General features: G+C 43.1%; 1 protein-coding gene across 1 annotated transcript in view; it reads right to left on the bottom strand.

The window, feature by feature from the left end:
• The window catches only part of zfpm1 (zinc finger protein, FOG family member 1), a 93,014-nt gene extending 84,734 nt beyond the window's left edge, over positions 1 to 8,280 (bottom strand). Inside the window, 1 exon segment of the mRNA XM_041996022.1 lies at positions 7,772 to 8,280. Coding sequence (XP_041851956.1) covers positions 7,772 to 7,811 — 40 coding nt within the window. The 5' untranslated portion in view covers positions 7,812 to 8,280.
• Positions 8,281 to 17,832: the final 9,552 nt, after the last annotated feature.

Raw genomic sequence — 17,832 nt, 5'->3', positions numbered from 1 at the left:
TTACTATTATAAAATTTGCTCTATAAAAATAACATTGTCACCAAAATAATGTAACGATAACACGATAATTATTATATTTTTAATACTGCTTATTATTGAATTATAACTTAATTATATTTTCATAATCATCATTAACTTTGATTTATAATAATTATTTTTATTACTGCATATAAGAGATTAATATTTAGTTATTTTTTTATTTTATTGTAATTTTTTATCATTAATTGAATTCAATTATATACATTTTTACCATCATTACTATTATCACATTGTTGTTGTTGTTGTTGTTAATGATCAATAGTTGTCTAGCTTGCTGGGAGTTTTTCTACTGTGTTTTTACTGGTATTCAGTCCCATCCTGGTACCATCTTTAGGAGAATGTGTTTTATATGAATCCTTCAGGCAGAATAAAAAGCTCAAAACTCGAGGGATGAACCGTGTTGTGTCCAGATATAACAGACAGCTCAGCACAGGAGTCATTTTAAATGGGATCATTCAGCAGATAAGGCAGTTAGACAGGAACCAGGAACCAGGACCCATGGGGAGACATTAATACGTAAACCACGCTGAGGGGATCAGGGACCGTTCTCGACCAGAAACATCTTTCTGTCTCACTTCCTGGATTTACATTCCTCTCTGTCGCAGTGCTTCTGCAGCTCCTTGTTTTAATGGAAAGAGTGGCGAGCCTGGGCTAGAGCTGCCTGCAGGGTCAAAGGTCATGTTGATGAACAAGTCCTCCATGTCCTCTTAGCTGCTGGGACACTTCATCCTGGACGTGGTTGGTTTAGATCTGTCACCTGCAGCGTCAGGCTACAGTTATGTTTACACGACAGGTGTGTGTGTGTGTGTGTGTGTGTGTGTGTGTGTGTGTGTGTGTGTGTGTGTGTGCAGCAATAAAAGTGGATCAGGTGGTGACGGCCCAGCTTACCAAACACCCAGAAGAGAGCTCAGTAAGGGGCGGGGGGTCCTCAACAGCATGTCCTCCTTCCAGAGATCAGAATACCCTGATCCACGTGGTCCTCACCGGACCGCTTCATCCGGACACGCTGACAGCTGGACGTCTGTCTCAGTGTTTCAGTCTTTCGTGGCTAAGATGGGGTCAGAAGACTTGACCTCGCAGCTCAGTGTCACATTATGTTTACAGGAAGTAGGATGAAGGAGTGGACGCTGTAAAACGCTGCAGGTGTGACACCTGGATCAGGTCTGAAACCGCGTCCAGGAGCCGTCCCCGGCCTGGGTAAATAACAGGAAAGGGTAATAACTCATCCACACACATGCTGTTTCCTCTGTAACCCTGCCAACTTCCTCTTTGCTGCATCTGAGCACACGCACCATGTATGCTGCAAACAGGCCGAGGCCTTCATCCATGATCAGGCCGCTGTTTCACCACATCACCACCAGGCTGGACGAGCAGAAGTACTTCCTCATCCCCAAAGATAAAGTTAATTTTCACTGTTTTCAACCCATCAAACTCTGAAAAGTTGTCCATTTTCACCTCCCAGACGCGAACGTGCACGAGTGCACGACTGCAGTTTGATGCAGCTTCAGCAACGTTATCTGATCGCCAGCATGAGCCTGAGCGATAACCAATCAGTCACCATCGAGCTTGGTTAATATCTGAGAGTGGCATCGAGCAAGCGAGAGTCATCCTGCTGATGCTGCCGTTTCCTCTGCTCTGCTCTTCACGCCTCTCACCAAGAGGAAAAATGAAGAAAACCCTGCAGATAATCATCTACTAACACCAAAATTTCCCAACTTGTCTGAGCTATCTGTACACAGAATCTGCAATGAGTAATACGTGGTATTAATTTTAATTAAATTAATCAATGACAAGGCTTGTTAGGGAGGAGAGAGAGGGAGAGAGGGTGAGGATGGGTGGGGGAGAGAAAGGCAAATGCATTCACACCTATCATCTAATTATACAACAACATTAATCCCATTAGGGCTGGAACTGATTGCCGGGGTCTGGACCCCACTGCCCCCACCCGGGACTGTTGTTGCCGTGGAGCCAGGCCCCCGCCTGCTCTGGCCTGATAACAACTCTAATCACACCCGGCCATCTTTATCTGCTCCGGAGATCGGCCCTGCGGCTTATCTAAAGTTCACATCAAGCTAAAAGCAGAACAAAGGAGGAGTAAAGAAAGAAAAGCAAACACAGCGAGCCACCAAGGCGCTGCAGAGTCCTCAGGGCGTGTACGCGCACTTTAGTCATGCTCGTGTGTTAGAAAAGAATTAATCTCCCCGTCGTCACGAGAACCCGATCTGCTAAAAATCTGACTCATTCACCGTCTTCACACAAGTTTAACCCTTTAAATACCCACACCTTTCTAACATTATAAACATAAACCAGTCTGTAGCTTTTAATCCCAGTATAAACCAGTGTGTAGCAGCTGGAGCTTTTAATCCCAGTCAGCATCAGACATGATGTTTCTCAGATGTCAGATTCTGAGGCTAAAATGATGTAAAATTAAAGTATCAATAGATACAGCAGCATAAAGGCCGACCAGAAGAAGAAAGCAGAAATTATTACTAACAGAACTTTGTAGAAATAACACACAGATCAACAGTGACCAAACCTTTTCTCACCTGCACATCATTCTCTCAAGTCTTGGCTTTCAGGAGAAAAATATTGGCATTGAAACAAACACACAACAGAAACTATTTCCATATTTCCACTTTTTCCTCATTTCCAGTTTTTTCTGCTACTATTTACCTGCTATCCTCACTAAACCAACTCCAGCTCAGCTGCTTTGTGGCGCCACCGTGCAGAAAAGTCTTCTTGGCTTTATTCCAGCCAAAGAGGAGCATTATTTTTCTTCTTTTCAGACACACATAGAACTTTCTGCTCACTGGTTCATCTTTGGCTGCTCCTGATTGGACATTACTGTCAATCTAAGCTCTCTGATTGGTGGAAAGTCTGACAGGAAGTGGCTTCATCATCATGTCCAGGTCTACATAGAGGTCTCTTAGCAACATAGTAGTGATAGTGACCTTTTTATGATGAAATGTGATAAATAATGCTGTTATCATGGATCATTGTGGATTTACCAGATACAGTCTGAATAAACACTACATTTAGTGGCTGGATTGTAAACCTCCTGGACGGGATAGAAATGCTTGGAAAACTTCCGTAGATCACCTAAAGGGTAGCTATCCATCACAGCTTACCCCACAGAGCTGCACACTACCGCTCCTGGTGGTGGGGGAGATAGACCTCAGGGACATCCGATGAAGGGTTGAGGGCTAAACAAAGAAGAAAGAGTAGAAGAAGAAAAAGGGGAGGTCGGCGTAGTGACTTCCTTGTCTGATCTCTGGTTTGCTTCGTATTATTCACACTGACCTCTGAGCTCTCCAGCTGATGTCATAGACACACATTCATGCATGAACACGCACACACGGGCTGGTAGGGCCAATCAGCAGCGTGGATCTGCAGGGTGTTATCTATCTACCATCAGCAGGCCTCCTTATCAGCCTCAAACATCTTTCTGAGAGGGCGGGAGCGGCAGAGCTGGCTGGGCTGCCATTAAAAACACACCCCAGCACATTCATCCACCACTACTCTACTTTTCCTCCCTCTTATCACGCTTTTAGCCGCTCTTCCTCCAGCATTTCTTTTAATTATCTAGACATCCATCCACAGCCAAACAAAACCACCACGACGCGTCAACGATGGGAAAAAAAGGCCAGATGTAATTACACTGAGCCCTCCGTCCTCCAGCTCTCCTCTTCCTCACCCCCTCCTCCTGTTTTAGCTTCCCGTGCTATCAGCAGTTAGCCATCGCCGCCAAGTTTTATCACGTCTCCCATCTCAACCGCCAAAAAATATAAGCCCAGGGATCCCGCCTCAGTGGGCTGCCTGCTATCTCCCCATCATGGAGAGGAGCCATATCAGGCTGAAGCATCTCCAACCGTTGGGAGGATGACGCACAGAGAGGCATAGACAAATATCTATCTGCAGCACAAACAGCCCTTCTCCTCCACAAAGCCTGGACTCCATCCATCTAAAACACAGCAGCGCGTCCATGTTGCTCCTCTCAGGGTGTAACTGCTGCCTCTCTGGTGGTGCTAGCATTCATGTGACCAACCCAAATCAGCTCCGCTTCCTTCAGGTAAAACCGCCTGACCAATTCGAAGCTTCTCTGCTCCACGAGACAGTTTCAGCCTCCATCTCAGAACCCAGCCAGCTCAAGGAAGCAACCAACACCAGCAAAGCCATCAGGCTGCCTCCAGAGGGAGCAGCGGTTGGCCTCAGTAGACTGATAACTCAGGAAGGAGACCCCTTACTGATCAGAGTAGGTCCGGTGAACAAAGGACAGTCTTGCCCTTCCACGTGCTGCTTCTTTTAGTTACGTACATTAAGGCCTGGGATGGGAACTGGGAGAACTGGGAGAACCTCACTCAGACTCAGCATCTTAGACAACTTCCTCATCGCTGTCCATTTATAGTAAAAATAAGCTGAGATTTCTCAAATTCCAGCCACTCAGAGAGACAGCTGACCAAGGCCAAGGCAGCCATCCAGCTCCCTGCAGGCCAGTTGGTTCATGAGAGCCGACAGTAGAGGCATAATAGAGACATTTCAATGTAAAAGCTGGACATACAAGGTAAAAACTTCTGTCTCCTTCCTAGCTCTGTAGCCAACTACCAGCCAAGATGTGCATAGGTTCTTTTCTGGTAGGAAAGTCAGCTTCTCTGTAGACACATGACGTGTTTTAGCATGTTTACAGACACGTTAATGTGCATGTAGTTCCTGCTACATGCATCCAGCACCGGCTGCTCACCAGCCAGCCTGAACGTGGTCGGAACTACATCTGGTTTTTCATAAGTCTTCATGAATCCGTCTGGTCCTACATGAAACCATAGCTGCTTTCCAACGTTGGAGTCCTGAACATGAAGCTTTCAGGTGACGTCATTTCAGATCCAAGACTGGAAATCAGATCCATGTTTCACTGCTTCCTCAATTTAGGGAAATCTTCCACACGCTCAGATCAATCCAGCGAACACCACACCGTCGTCTGCAAACAGCATCACCATTTTAATTTAGTACATTTTATGTTATTTTAATTTCATTTTATATTTTATTTATTATATATTTAATTTTAATTTAGTATGCTTAATTTTATTTTTTATTCTATTTTTTTATTTTAGTTTTTTTACTTTTTGTTTTTGTTTATATTTTTCAGTTTTTATTCTTTTGTAGTTTTTTTTACTTCACTGGCCTTTTTTTTAAATATTATTTTATTCCATTTCATCTACTTTCATTTTAGTTTTATTTTCTCATTTAATTAGAATTCCATCAAATTTTATTTAATTTCATTTTCTTTATTATTATTGTTTATTTTTTTATTTACTATATTTTATTTCAGGTTTTGCACATTGTGGTTACAGTTCTGTGCTTTTGCACATCTGCCTGTTCACTTGTACTTCATGGATACTTTTATTTCATATTATACTTCATCTTTTATTTCTTATATATGTAACTCATTGATTTTTCATTTTGTTTGTTGATTTGTATACTTTGCATGGTTCATTGTTTTGCTGGTACAACCCCTACTTTTACAGTTTGGGATAAATAACTAAATTCCTTCCCTCCATCATGTTTAGAAAACAGACTGTTAAAGAAAACTTCCAAACATTAAAATTCAGGCTTCATGGACCGAAGCGACCTGCCAGGCTGGACTCACAGCTTTGGATCCATGTCGGGGCCTCCCAGCCTCGTTTCCACTAAACATTGGAGTAAATAAAGAAGAAAATCGCAGCACTGCGTTCAGACAAGAGTGTGAGTGTCCTGCTGTGGCCTCACATGCAGTCCAGCCCATTAGTGATCGTATGAAGAGCTCCACTCCTCTAGACCTCTACAAGTAATTCTGCTATATAACAGAGATCACAAACAGTATGCAGCTGAACTGGAAACAAGAAGAACTGACCCACAATCATGTAGCTGCAAAGCGACCTTCCATCCGCTGATAGCAGCTAAATAATAAACCGTGCTGGAAGACACGATATAAATAGACCCTGTTTGGAGTGTGATGGAGTCCACAGCCATGAATCCTGGAGTTTTTACAGCAACACCCTCGTACAAGCAGATAATCAGTCCCATGTACACAACAAGCTCCTGGGCCTGTTTACTGGAAACAAACCAATAAATAACTGGCTTATTACGTTGTACATTCCCAAGATATTTGCTCATGTGATGACAATATCCTCAAAATATAAAAGAATGTCAATAAAGACAAAAATATATCATGTTTAATAACTGCAAAATATCTCAAATAAATACAGAAATAATTTATAAGTTGTGTAAATAGAAGATTTATAAAGGCATTTACTGCTTCAAAAAAGAAAAAAAAACTTCCTGAATTAATAAGACAATTACACAAAATTTAATTATATATTAATATATATATACACATACGATATATTCTTTATTTGGGTTAGTCATATTTTCTTTCTTCATTTGAGATAAACTAATAATATATATATATATATATATACCAGAGCTTTAATGATGAAGCTGATTAATCATCTGTTTCCCGCCCCTGTCCAAATAAAATAATTAATGAATAATGAGCATGGGTCTGGTGTGTTTTTTATGGATCTGATGCTGGTGATTGTCATACGTGACAGGAAGCGTCTGCAGCGGATCAGAAGTCACGTTAATCTGAGGGAAATGATGACAGGCATTCGTCAGCATGCTGGGGATGAATTAGAAAAGAACACGCTGCTGCTAAAACTCACATTTCTGGTGTGCTGGGCCGCTCTGAGCCCAGAGAAACAGCTTTTGCCATGAACAGCAGAGCGGTGTGTGAGGAGGCTCACCGTGAGAAAATCTCTTTCCAACAGATGCTTTATGTGATCAAATGTTGAGCATAAGAGGTTTTTTCTTTGGTTTACCACCTGCTGCAGCCTGGATCTGATTCTGATAATCACCACGCTGATCTCTCTCTCTCACACACACACACACATATACACACACACGCTCACAAGGGCATTTTCATGCAGTGATAGCAGCAGGCAGACTAAACTTTCCAAATGTTGCTTTCAGACAGCAGGTTTCTGAGGACACGGTGACACAACCAGACACGCTGATAACACTTCCAGCTGCAGCTTCTAAAACTCCTCCAACTTTTCATCACACTCCTCATCAGCCCACCGCGCCTTCACGTGTCACCGCACCACAGCTTCATTAATATTATTATCAGCTTTGAACACCTGATCACGCGTTTTATAAACAGGAAGAGCTCGTCCAGCAGCAACAGGAAGCCCCTTCACGCGGCTCTGAGATGCATTAGGGGCTTAAAGGGATGGATGAAAAAAGATCCAACTGTGAGCTGTTATCAGCAGCAGAGATCAGCCATGCAGCCCAATCTGACGCCCCATCTCTGGGAGAAGCAGGGGGTGCGGGGCGGCCCGCAGACTGAAAACAAATAAAAAAGATCCAATTTTCATCTTTATCTCAGCTCACATCGGATCGTTGCTTGTCTCTGTTCACATCGGCCTTTCAGAGACCGACTCAAACAGGAAGCGTGTCCGCGGACAGACACGCTTCTTTCTGCGGGAATGAACGGCCAGTCCACCCCCCCCCCCCCCCCCCCCCACCCACCCCACCCCCCGGACAGGCTGGGGGACGAGGTGTGTGGGAGGGAGAAACTGCACGTCAGCTCGGAGTTTAGCTGGTTTACAGTTGCTTTGCTTCGGGTTCTGGTATCACAGCTTGCGTGACATGCAGAGCACGCGCGAGAAAAAAGAGTCGAACATGAAGAGGGTGAACTTACGCTTTATCTGCCGAGGTTTGCTCTGCTTCCTGCGGGACATGCTGACTCTCTTTCCGCTGGACAAACCGACAGGCTGCCTGGCTCTTCTTCTTCTTCGCCGCTTATTGTTGCCACGCGCCGCTGCGACCAGCGACCGGAGAAATCCTCATGACCCGCCGGAGCTTTGACAGCTATGTTCGGCCAGCGCGGGGATACCTGTGCCTCAGTCCTACCTGCGGCCGTTCCCTTGTACCTGCCTCCCGTCTCACCGTTTCCTCTCTAACGCTGGTCGGGAACCAGGCACGCCTCCGTGGGACCTGCTAGCACGTCTGTTAGCGACCAGTTCAGCGAGTTGTTCGTCTTCAGAAAGATTCACGTTGATAAACGGATCAGCTCTAAGGAGGTCCACGGACTGTTCTCTGCCAAGTTTCCTCTGGCCGGACCGCCCCCTGGTCCGCCTGCAGGTCTCTGAAGCCGAGGAGATACTTCCAATGGAGCTCGAGCGCTACAGTCAACAGCGATACTACAGAGGAGGGGGAGGCGTAAACGCGCGTCTGACACGCCCCTTGCGTCTGACGCAGTAGAACGCACTCATCTCCTATTGGTCCATAGTAGCCCCATGTAAAACTAACAACAAATTAAGTTAGATTAAAATTAAATTAAATATAAATTAAATTAAAATAGAGATAATGACAATAAAATTAAATGAAATACAAAAATCAGGTAAATAAATAAAATAATATAAAATAAAACTAAAATAAATTATAAATAAAATGACAAAACTGTTCTCAGTGATAAAATTGAAATGTTTTCTACATTTCCATTACTTTTAAATTAATCTGAAACTTAGATCTGTTACCACAGTATTTAATCAGAAAGTTATTAAATGGGGGTTATTCAATATAAAAATTTCTCCTAATAAACTAATTCAGTTTTCTATTCGAATTAACTTATATAGCACATTAAAACAACTTCAGCTGATCAAAGAGCTTCACAGTACCAGCTGTGGTCAATAAATACACAAAACACAGATAAAATCATATTATCAAGACAAGGTAAAGTCTAGCATTTGAAGGCCAGGGATACTAATCTGCCAGAGATTTTACGAAGGACAAAAAAGAAAATAGATTAAAAAAAAAAAAACTCCAGCAAATCTGAAACAAGCAATCCCAGAATTCAAGTGTCCTTTTATTTAATTCGGTTCTCAATTTATGATCCAGCAATTTACTCCCATCATTTCCCTAAAATCTCACAAAGCTGCCATTTTATCTGATTTTATTCTGTTTTTCTATTAGCTTCCACAATCATTGTAAAATCTATGCGTCTGCACACAATAAATTGTAATAAGAAAAAACAATTAAAATGGGACAAACACGACTTAATAAGAGATAAAAGTAAATTTAGACATGAAAACTCAGCGGAGGTGTTTTCCTGAATGCTGTGATATCATTGGTTAAAAATAAATGCACCTCAAAGTTCACCGAACATTTCCATGTTTTAAATAAACTGCAAGCGCAGAAAATCTAGACAACATCTTGAAAAGTTGTTGGCACTTAAAAGATTCAAGCTTTATCGAAACAATAATTTCCTTGCAGAGAAACGTCTGACTGATGTCACTGATACAAGCTATTATTCAGATTTTGTGTTTCATCATGGGTGCCGTCCACCGTGGGTTATTACTCTTGCTGCACTGCTTGGATTCCAGCTGTAATGTGATGCAGACATGAGATTAGCCAGGATTTCCTTCTGCCAGACGACTGGCTGCCTGGCTTTCCTGCACGGGCCGCTCAGCCTGAAGCTGCTGAGTTACAGAAGGAAGAGCAATCTACAGGATCCAGCCTAACGCTTTCTATCGATTGTTGATTAATGAATTGCAGGGATGTGATTAATTATTTTAGGCGTGTTTATGGAAAACTGATCCAGTCAGTGAATTCTTTAAACCTAGCATCAGTCAGAGGGTCAGCAGTCAAAGAAGGGATTTGCACCTGCAGCCTCTGAGTGACACGTGAGCTCAGCATGCAGCCGCTTCAACAGGAGATGGAGTTCAGTTGCAGGACCAGCTCAGCTCGCTGGCGCCACCTTGTGGTCATGACCAGAGTCACATCAGCACGCGATCTCCTTAGGTGTGTCAGACACTTCCTTCATGTTTCATCACGTCACGTGCAACAAGGAGGAGTCCTCAGTCAGACAGGTGAGGTCAGATGAGATCACTTTACGGTCTTAAACCATGTTGGCCATTTCTAGACTTTACAAGAAGAGCATCAGTTCAACAAAATAAAGTGAAAAAAACAGTTACTGACCAGCGGTTTCTGAGTTTCCTCTGTCTAAAATGATTTCTTTTTGTTTCTACTGGATGTAACAATGGATCCTGCTGAAGTTTTCTCCACCAGTCTGCCCACAGAAAACAAGCACCCAGCAGCTGGAGAGCGTCGTCCACAGCGGCTGTAGACGCGACCCAGCTGGTCTGCCTGCACACGGCCAGCTTCCCTCCGTCCACGTCCTAGATCGCTCGGATTTAATCTCATACTGTCCCACCGTTTAACTTCAGGTACAAAGGTGTCTCCAGAGGGAGGTGGAGCCCCTTATGCACCGGCCGACCACCATCCACATCTTCACAGATCTGTGGATGAAAGCTGAACGGCCCTCAGGGGCCCCTTTCTGGCTCAGGGCCAGGTTTTTACCTGGTATACCTTGCTGCTTCTTCCTTATATGGTTTTGGTTATATTAAAGTGTTGCTGACACATTGCAGCCTGGTGGTAGTCTCCTGTTATGGTTCCTTTATGTGAGCCCTGCTTCAAGGCCGAGGGGTACCGGAGTCGATCCCAGCAGCTACCAGGCCAGAGGCAGGCTACACCTGGACAGGTAAGGTTTTAGAAAGATTTAACTCTGTCTGACTCGGTTTTCTTGGTTCGTTGGAATCAATAACAGGAGAAATGTTGAAATTCCTGAAGCTTTCTTGCTGGAGCCGTCACAACTGGAGGTTTCACCACATTTCTCTTTCCATATACAATATTTTACTTTACAGACAGAGCAGTGATGCTTTATTTCAATTTATAAACCATATTTTACTTTTTTATTCATTCTTTAAAATGTATTCCATGAAAGTATTTATAACGTGATATTTACATGGATATTCCATCATTTTCATTTCCTGTGCATTTCTGGGACAATCTTGCTCATTATAATGTTCATATATTAAATTATATCATATTTATTCTTCAGTGACAGTGTGTTACATCAGTGGTTCCCAACTTGGGGTCTGAGACCTCCCCAAGGGGGTCCCCCAAAAGAGCACAGGGGACCCCCGAGGCTTTGAACATTTAGACCAGGGCAGTCAAACAGCGGGCCAAAAAGAACAAGCTGGGGCCGGACTGGTTCAAGATTTATTAAAAACCACATTAAAATGACCTTATAGCACATATTAAACCTGGAACTAACAGAGCCTTTTAACTATTGCCTATAAATCTAATAATAACCTTTCTACCTGCTGAGCCTTAGTCTCCTGTCCAGATGCTTGTATCTGTCCTGGTGTTTCTTGCTGTATTCTTTCATTCCAGCCTCACCGTCTCCACACAGACACTCAGCTTTACATCCGCAGACATAATCTCTGCTTTCTACGCCCACCTTTCCTTTAGCCCAATTTACGGGAGAGGGGTCATTGATGAAGGTGAGCAGCTCTGTCAGGCTGCTAGAGAACGAATGAGGTACGTGCTGGTGGGCCTTGATTGACACACCAACACGCTCCAGTGCATTGTGGGACTTGTAGTGTTATGGTGGTGCATGCTCTTTATTAGTGGACCATCTCTAATAATGATTAGAAATGATCATGCGGACCAAAGATCATTCATTCATGGGCCGGATGGGGCCCGCAGGCCTTGAGTTTGATAATAATACTAATGCTATACTACTATGTTATAATAATAATAATAATTTTATTGTCATTGCATTAAATTAGCAGTCAAATTTAAAAAAGCTCTTCCCTACACACTTACACCCACACGTGCGCACAGTCAGACATTTTCAAACATACAATAAACAATTATTGTGTAAAAGACTTCATTTAAAATAAATAAAAAAAAATGTCCATGGGCAGGTCAGATGGTGGAGGTAGTGGGATGGGGGGCACAAGCTCAGCTCATGGACAGCTGAGGGGTGGAAGATGTTCCTCCCTGTAGCGCCTCCCAGAGGGCAGCAAAGAGAAGACATGGTGGAAGGGTTGATGATGTCCCTCGCATTGATTTACAGCCATTTTAATTAATGTCCACACACTGTCCCTATTTTAAGAAAAAAAAGTATGCTATATGTAGTTAATTTAACTCTGGATGTATGGAAGGACAGGGCTCAACCAGAATACAGTATTTATGGAGAGAATCTCAGGTTTGGAAACATAAAACCAGCATGGTTTCAGCCCAGGTGGGGCTAAAACCATGTTAAAGGAGGTCCTCAAGGAAAACAGGCTGGGAACTGTTGAGTTAGATGAGTCACTGATGTCCACTAAAGTAACTGGTTTACCACCCTCACTCACGCACACTGGAGAAAACTTTCAATTCCTGCATGCACTGGATTATTGTGCTAACCCAGCTGCTGGGTTAAGGACATTTGGGCATAGGCTGGGTAGGTGTGACCAAACGTTGGGTCAAACACTCTGACCCAGTGTGTTGGGTTGGAAACTCAAAAAAAGAGTCATGTCATCTTCCTCTTCAGTCCACCATCTTTAACAAGACAACGACCAGATCAGACCACCATGGATTGCTGCTCCAGCATGAAATAAGGAATGGTAAGATAGTAAAATCTGTCCATATGACCATGTAGAGGTAAGCTGGCGATGGAATTCCAGACAAGATATTTACTCACACAAAATAAACACCTTTAACTGTTAGCTTTAGCTAGCTAACAGCAGCCATGTTTAAATTTCATGTGGAAGACATGCTACCTTAAAACCTACCAGTCTTATTTATTTACTTATTTTTTTTTATAAGCAAGACAATTCCTACAATTGAATTTAATACGTTTACATGCAGCTGATGGTTTCAGAACATTTTCATTTTGTATATCAGCTACACAAAACCAGATATGAAGTAATTAACTTAAATAATCACCTGTTTTTTTTATCATCTTTCATTTTACTTTCACATTGTATTTTTGCACATTTTTATGAACTAAGATGGTTTTGGCTTTTTTCAGTACAAGACTGAAACATGATATGTTTTATTATTTGCCATTTATAAACGCTCAAGGGAATGAGGTCCTGCCCTAAGTGGAGGAGCTCCAGTATGTCGGGGTCTTATTCAGGATTGAGGGAAGGATGGAGGGGGACATCTACGGAAGGATCGGTGCGGCCACTGCCGTGGAGGAGCCAAGCAGAAAGAAGCTTTGGATTTACCGGTCCATCTACAGACATACCCTCACCAGCTGCAGGTAGGGTTAAACAATCCCACTGCTGCTCAACTGGTGAAAAATCGGGTCAACTTAAAATTAGCCACAAACACTACAGGGTTGGGTTCTTGTGCCAATTCTGCACGATATAAGTACATTAAATTCTTTTAACTTTAATCATATATTTAATGTCTATAATGTGTCTTCATGTGAAACCAGAGTTAAATAACCATCATGCCATCTTCTGATGGGATTGGACATCCTATGACCTGCAGGACAATCAGACATTACCAGCTGAGTTAAAGGTAATTGACATGAGACTGCTCCAGGTTTTACATGAAGCTGCTTGGTCCACTCAGACACGTCTGACCTGCTGAGACAAATCAAGCTTCTGTAAAAGTAAACGTATCAAGAAGCTGCCAGAGTTGGTTCAGCTTCATGTGAAGCAGTGACCGACACAAAGGTACACTGAGGCCAAACCTGTGTTGAATCTAAGTAGATTTGATGCATCTTGTTGACTTTGGCTTTGAACTCTTTTTGAACATCAATATTTACTTCAGTCTATTTGTGGAGGTGCAGTAAACCAACATATATATATAAAAATTCCCAACACAGCATCTTAGGATGAGGTCTGGCCTCCGTCAGGATTAGGTCAAAACCTTAATTCTTGTTCAGATCTGCTGCTGTGCTTAGGATCATAGTCCTGCTGCATGGGACAGTTCCAGCCAGGCATTTAGCTGTTGTACAGATGGACTCACAGGCTGTGTCCGAATGTCCACTCTACTCCCTAACCCCTCGTTCACTACATAGGGCTGCACTACATAGCACACTACATAGTGCACTCATTCTCTTGGCGATTCGGACACAAAGCTTCCTATTTTTTTTGTCGCCTACCACCGTCACCATGACAACCACAACCCGTGTCAAGATGTCATTCAAAATCCAATCCAAAGTTGTATGTAAATATTTTTATTCCTTATGTTGTATTTTAATCTTTGTTTACTTATAGGTAATTTCACGCAGCTCAGTTTTTTCACCTCCTTGCGCCATGTTGAGCTTTGGTCCGCAATGCATTGTGGTCTATATTGACCCATCTAGTCACCATTGATGCTGACTACTTTTAAAGATGCATTGTGGGTAATTTTGAGTGCCCTACTTTCTTTCTGGACATTCGGACACGCCGACAAAATGGCGTGACCCCTCTATAGGGAGTAGGGTGCACATTAGGACACAGCCACAGACTCTAGTCTCTGGTATCCAGGAGGTCATGAACTGCAAGGTGTCCACATCAACCCTCTACCACCCTGCTGATAGCTGCTATAAGAAAGCGTTTAAGGACTAAACATGTCCACCTTGGTCTGTCCGGAGGACATCATTCCAGATGTCTGGTGGTTTGTTCAGACGCAGCTTTAACAAGTCATGCTGCCATGTTTCTCTCCTCCTGCTACTCTTCCCAAGCTATACTGGTTGTCTTTTTCCTTACTGGACTGAAAACTTGAACATGCTGAGGCCAGGAGCGAGGTGGAGACCTGGCGTTTCTTGCATTTTCAGTCTGACCTTGGTATTGCCAGTATTGAACATTTAGCTGGAATGCTTTTTACCCTTCCTAGACTGCTCGCAGTTCACACTGAAAAACAGCAAGTGAACAACTTCAGAATGAACTAGGTTACCGTGAATACCAGGGAACACTTCCCAAAGTTGTCAGGGTAATTAGACCAAAGTCAAGTTTCATAGAAGTTCTCTGCACCCATCAAAACTGCAGACAAATCATACCAGTGAAAACTGTTTTATTATGGTGAAGCAGAAACAGCAGCACAGAGACCTGCAACACAGTCAGCTACAGAGACCAAACTGGTTGAAGACAGCCACACAACAGCTTCAGAAGCCTTTGTGGACCTGGCCTTTGTGGTGTGGGAATGTTGGCTCCTGGGGTGCAACTGGTTCTGTTGGGATATAGACAAACTGGTGGAACCTCAGATTGCTCTTCCTGTACTGCGAGCGAGATTTGTGAGCGAAGACTTGATCCTCAGAGGACACAGGAGTGAAGACGGGCTCCTTGTCGCCATCCTCCGATGAGGAGCTCCAGCTCCCCTGTGCATACTGGTGATGGCTGCCTGGAGATCCAGACTGGTCGTCTGGAGACCAAGAACTGAAGCTGCTGGCACCTCCGGAAGGCTGGAAGCTGCTGCTGAAGCTGGAATATCCTGGTGAGTCAGGACCAGACTGTCCAGCAGACTGAGAACCGCTGCTGAAGTAAGGTCCTTGGTAGCTGCCTGAGAGAAGCAGATTAAGGACTAAGCATCCATTCAGAGCCCAGTCAGTTCCCATTATGCTTCTTTACCTGATTGAGGAATGCAGGTGATGCTTCCAATCAGCAGGAAAGAAATCCACAACACCCTGCGGACACATCATGAAGGTTACAAGACATTCTAGACCAGAAGGTCCATCATCCAATCCCACCAGCATCACCACCATGCAGCAGCCTGAGGGACAGCAGTGCTGTAAAGATCTAGGTTGTTTCTCCTCCCTGGAACATTGGAGGCAGCACAGATCAGAGCCACCTTTTAGAAGCAACTCACCTCATTCTGCTGTTGTTTATGCTGACCTGCTGCTAACAGAAAACTCAAAGTTAGCACATTCTGGCTTCAAGCTGCAGCAGCTGCTTTTATCTGATCCTCAGGGACCTGATTGGAGCTGATTGCTCAGTAATAACAGCTGCTGAACCAGTCTGCAAGGCTGCGCTTCATCCTGAACACAGAACGAACATAAACATTACACTAATGAGAAATAAGACTGGGAAAATTAAAATAATATAGATAATATAGATAATATAGAAAACCACAAGAAAATCTGAAGACAGCCCTGGCTGTAATTAATGGGTCATTGTGAAGAAGCTGAATAGAAGTTGTTGGATCCATTTAATTTGAATCAGGTGTGTTGGAGCAGGGAAACAACTAAAACCTGCAGGATAGTGGCCCCGTGAGGAGCCCTGCATTAGAGAAATAAAACCCTGAGTTATTCCAGCTGAGATCTGACAAATATGGCTACTTTCATGAGTCAGACATTTAAAAAATATTTTATTAATGGAATCTATTATTTATTTCACTTCAATGATTTATTGTTTGGTGATTTTATTTCAAAGTAAAGCTGAGCTTTAATTCAGCTGTTTGTAGAGTCCAATAATCTGGACATACATCATAAAAGGTGTTTACACCAACCTAATACACGTCCAGCTTGTGTTGCTCCATCGTGGCTGCAGGAGCCTCCTTCCATCATTATGTTCTACATGATGTTTCTGCTAAAATATGCTTTTAAAATTTAAGTTTTCAGTGGTGTACCATCAGTATCAGTTAGCTCTGTGCATCAGGTTATCAGTTATATCCAAGATATTTAACCCCACTTTAAATCTGACAGAGAGAAAACAGGAAATGTGCAATTTTTCCAACGCTGACATCATAATTTTATTTTTCTTTAGTGTAATTAATGTCTGAGACATACTTGGAACAAACTCTCTAAAGGCCTGCACTATGTAGACAAAACACTACCACATCTGCATACATAAACACTGTCAAATACAGCTCCTGTACGTATCTGACAAATATTTCCTCAAGTCCTGCACAAATAACATATTTATGGAGTAATATTTGCTCACCACGTGTTGATGAGATGAGATAAGATGAGATTAATATTTTTTTTTTGTTGTTTTTTTTTTTTTTTGTTTGTTTTGTTTTTTTTGCTGTTGCCTTGTTTCTGTCACGTTTCCTGTTTTATTTTGTAGAGTTTTCCCCTTGTGTCTCTTGTTCGCTTCAATTCCTGTTCATTAGCATACCTGGTTCAATTTGCTCATTTGTTTTAGCTGCTGCCTGTTAGCTTACCTCTATATATTTACACCTTGGCTTCATCTAACACCTGCCAGTGGGGTGTTCCAGAAAGGATGTTTAACAAATACTGTTATCAAGCCTGAACTCCAGGTTGTTAACCTGCATCTTAACCCGTGTTGTCGGTTCCAAAACACCTGCTATGAAGTAGCCATCACAGCCCTGTGTTGGTTAATCCAGTGTGCAACCAGCTAATTACATGGCAGCATGCAGTCATGTAGACATGGTGGAGACGACTTCCTGAAGTTCAACCTGAGCATCAGAATGGGGAAGAACGGGGAGACTTTGAACTTGGCATGGTTGTTGGTCTGAGTATTTACTGGGATTTTCACCCACAACCATCTCCAGGGTTTCCAGAGAATGGTCTGAAAATATCCAGCGAGCAGCAGTTGTCTGGACCAGAATGCAGCAGAAAACCACACCAGGTGCCTCCTGTCAGCTAAGAACAGGAAACTGAGGCTACAATTTACACAGACTCACCAACACTGGACAATAGAATTGCTGGTCTGATGAGTCTCCACTTCAGCTCCACATTCAGATGCTAGGCTCAGAACCTGGTGGAAACATCATGAAAACATGGATCCATCCTGCCTTGGATCAACACTTCAGGCTGTTGCTGGTGTAATGGTGGGGGGGATACTTTGTTGCCCCACTTTGGGAGTACCAACCTGGCCTGGTTCAGCTTCCAGCAGAATGTGGCCTGCTGAGTTTCTGTTTACTGTTTGCATTTGTTTTCCCTTCTAATCAATGCTGTTGGATCAGCTCTGAGCCCAGCAGCTTTTCCTAGAAGTGGCAGCATGGAGCCGTTCAAAGAGCAGGATTTAGTTA

The sequence above is a fragment of the Melanotaenia boesemani genome, chromosome 10, assembly GCF_017639745.1.
Source record: "Melanotaenia boesemani isolate fMelBoe1 chromosome 10, fMelBoe1.pri, whole genome shotgun sequence".
Taxonomy (NCBI): domain Eukaryota; kingdom Metazoa; phylum Chordata; class Actinopteri; order Atheriniformes; family Melanotaeniidae; genus Melanotaenia; species Melanotaenia boesemani.
Note: the sequence above shows the minus strand (reverse complement) of the source record. Positions and strands in the feature narration are given on the sequence as shown.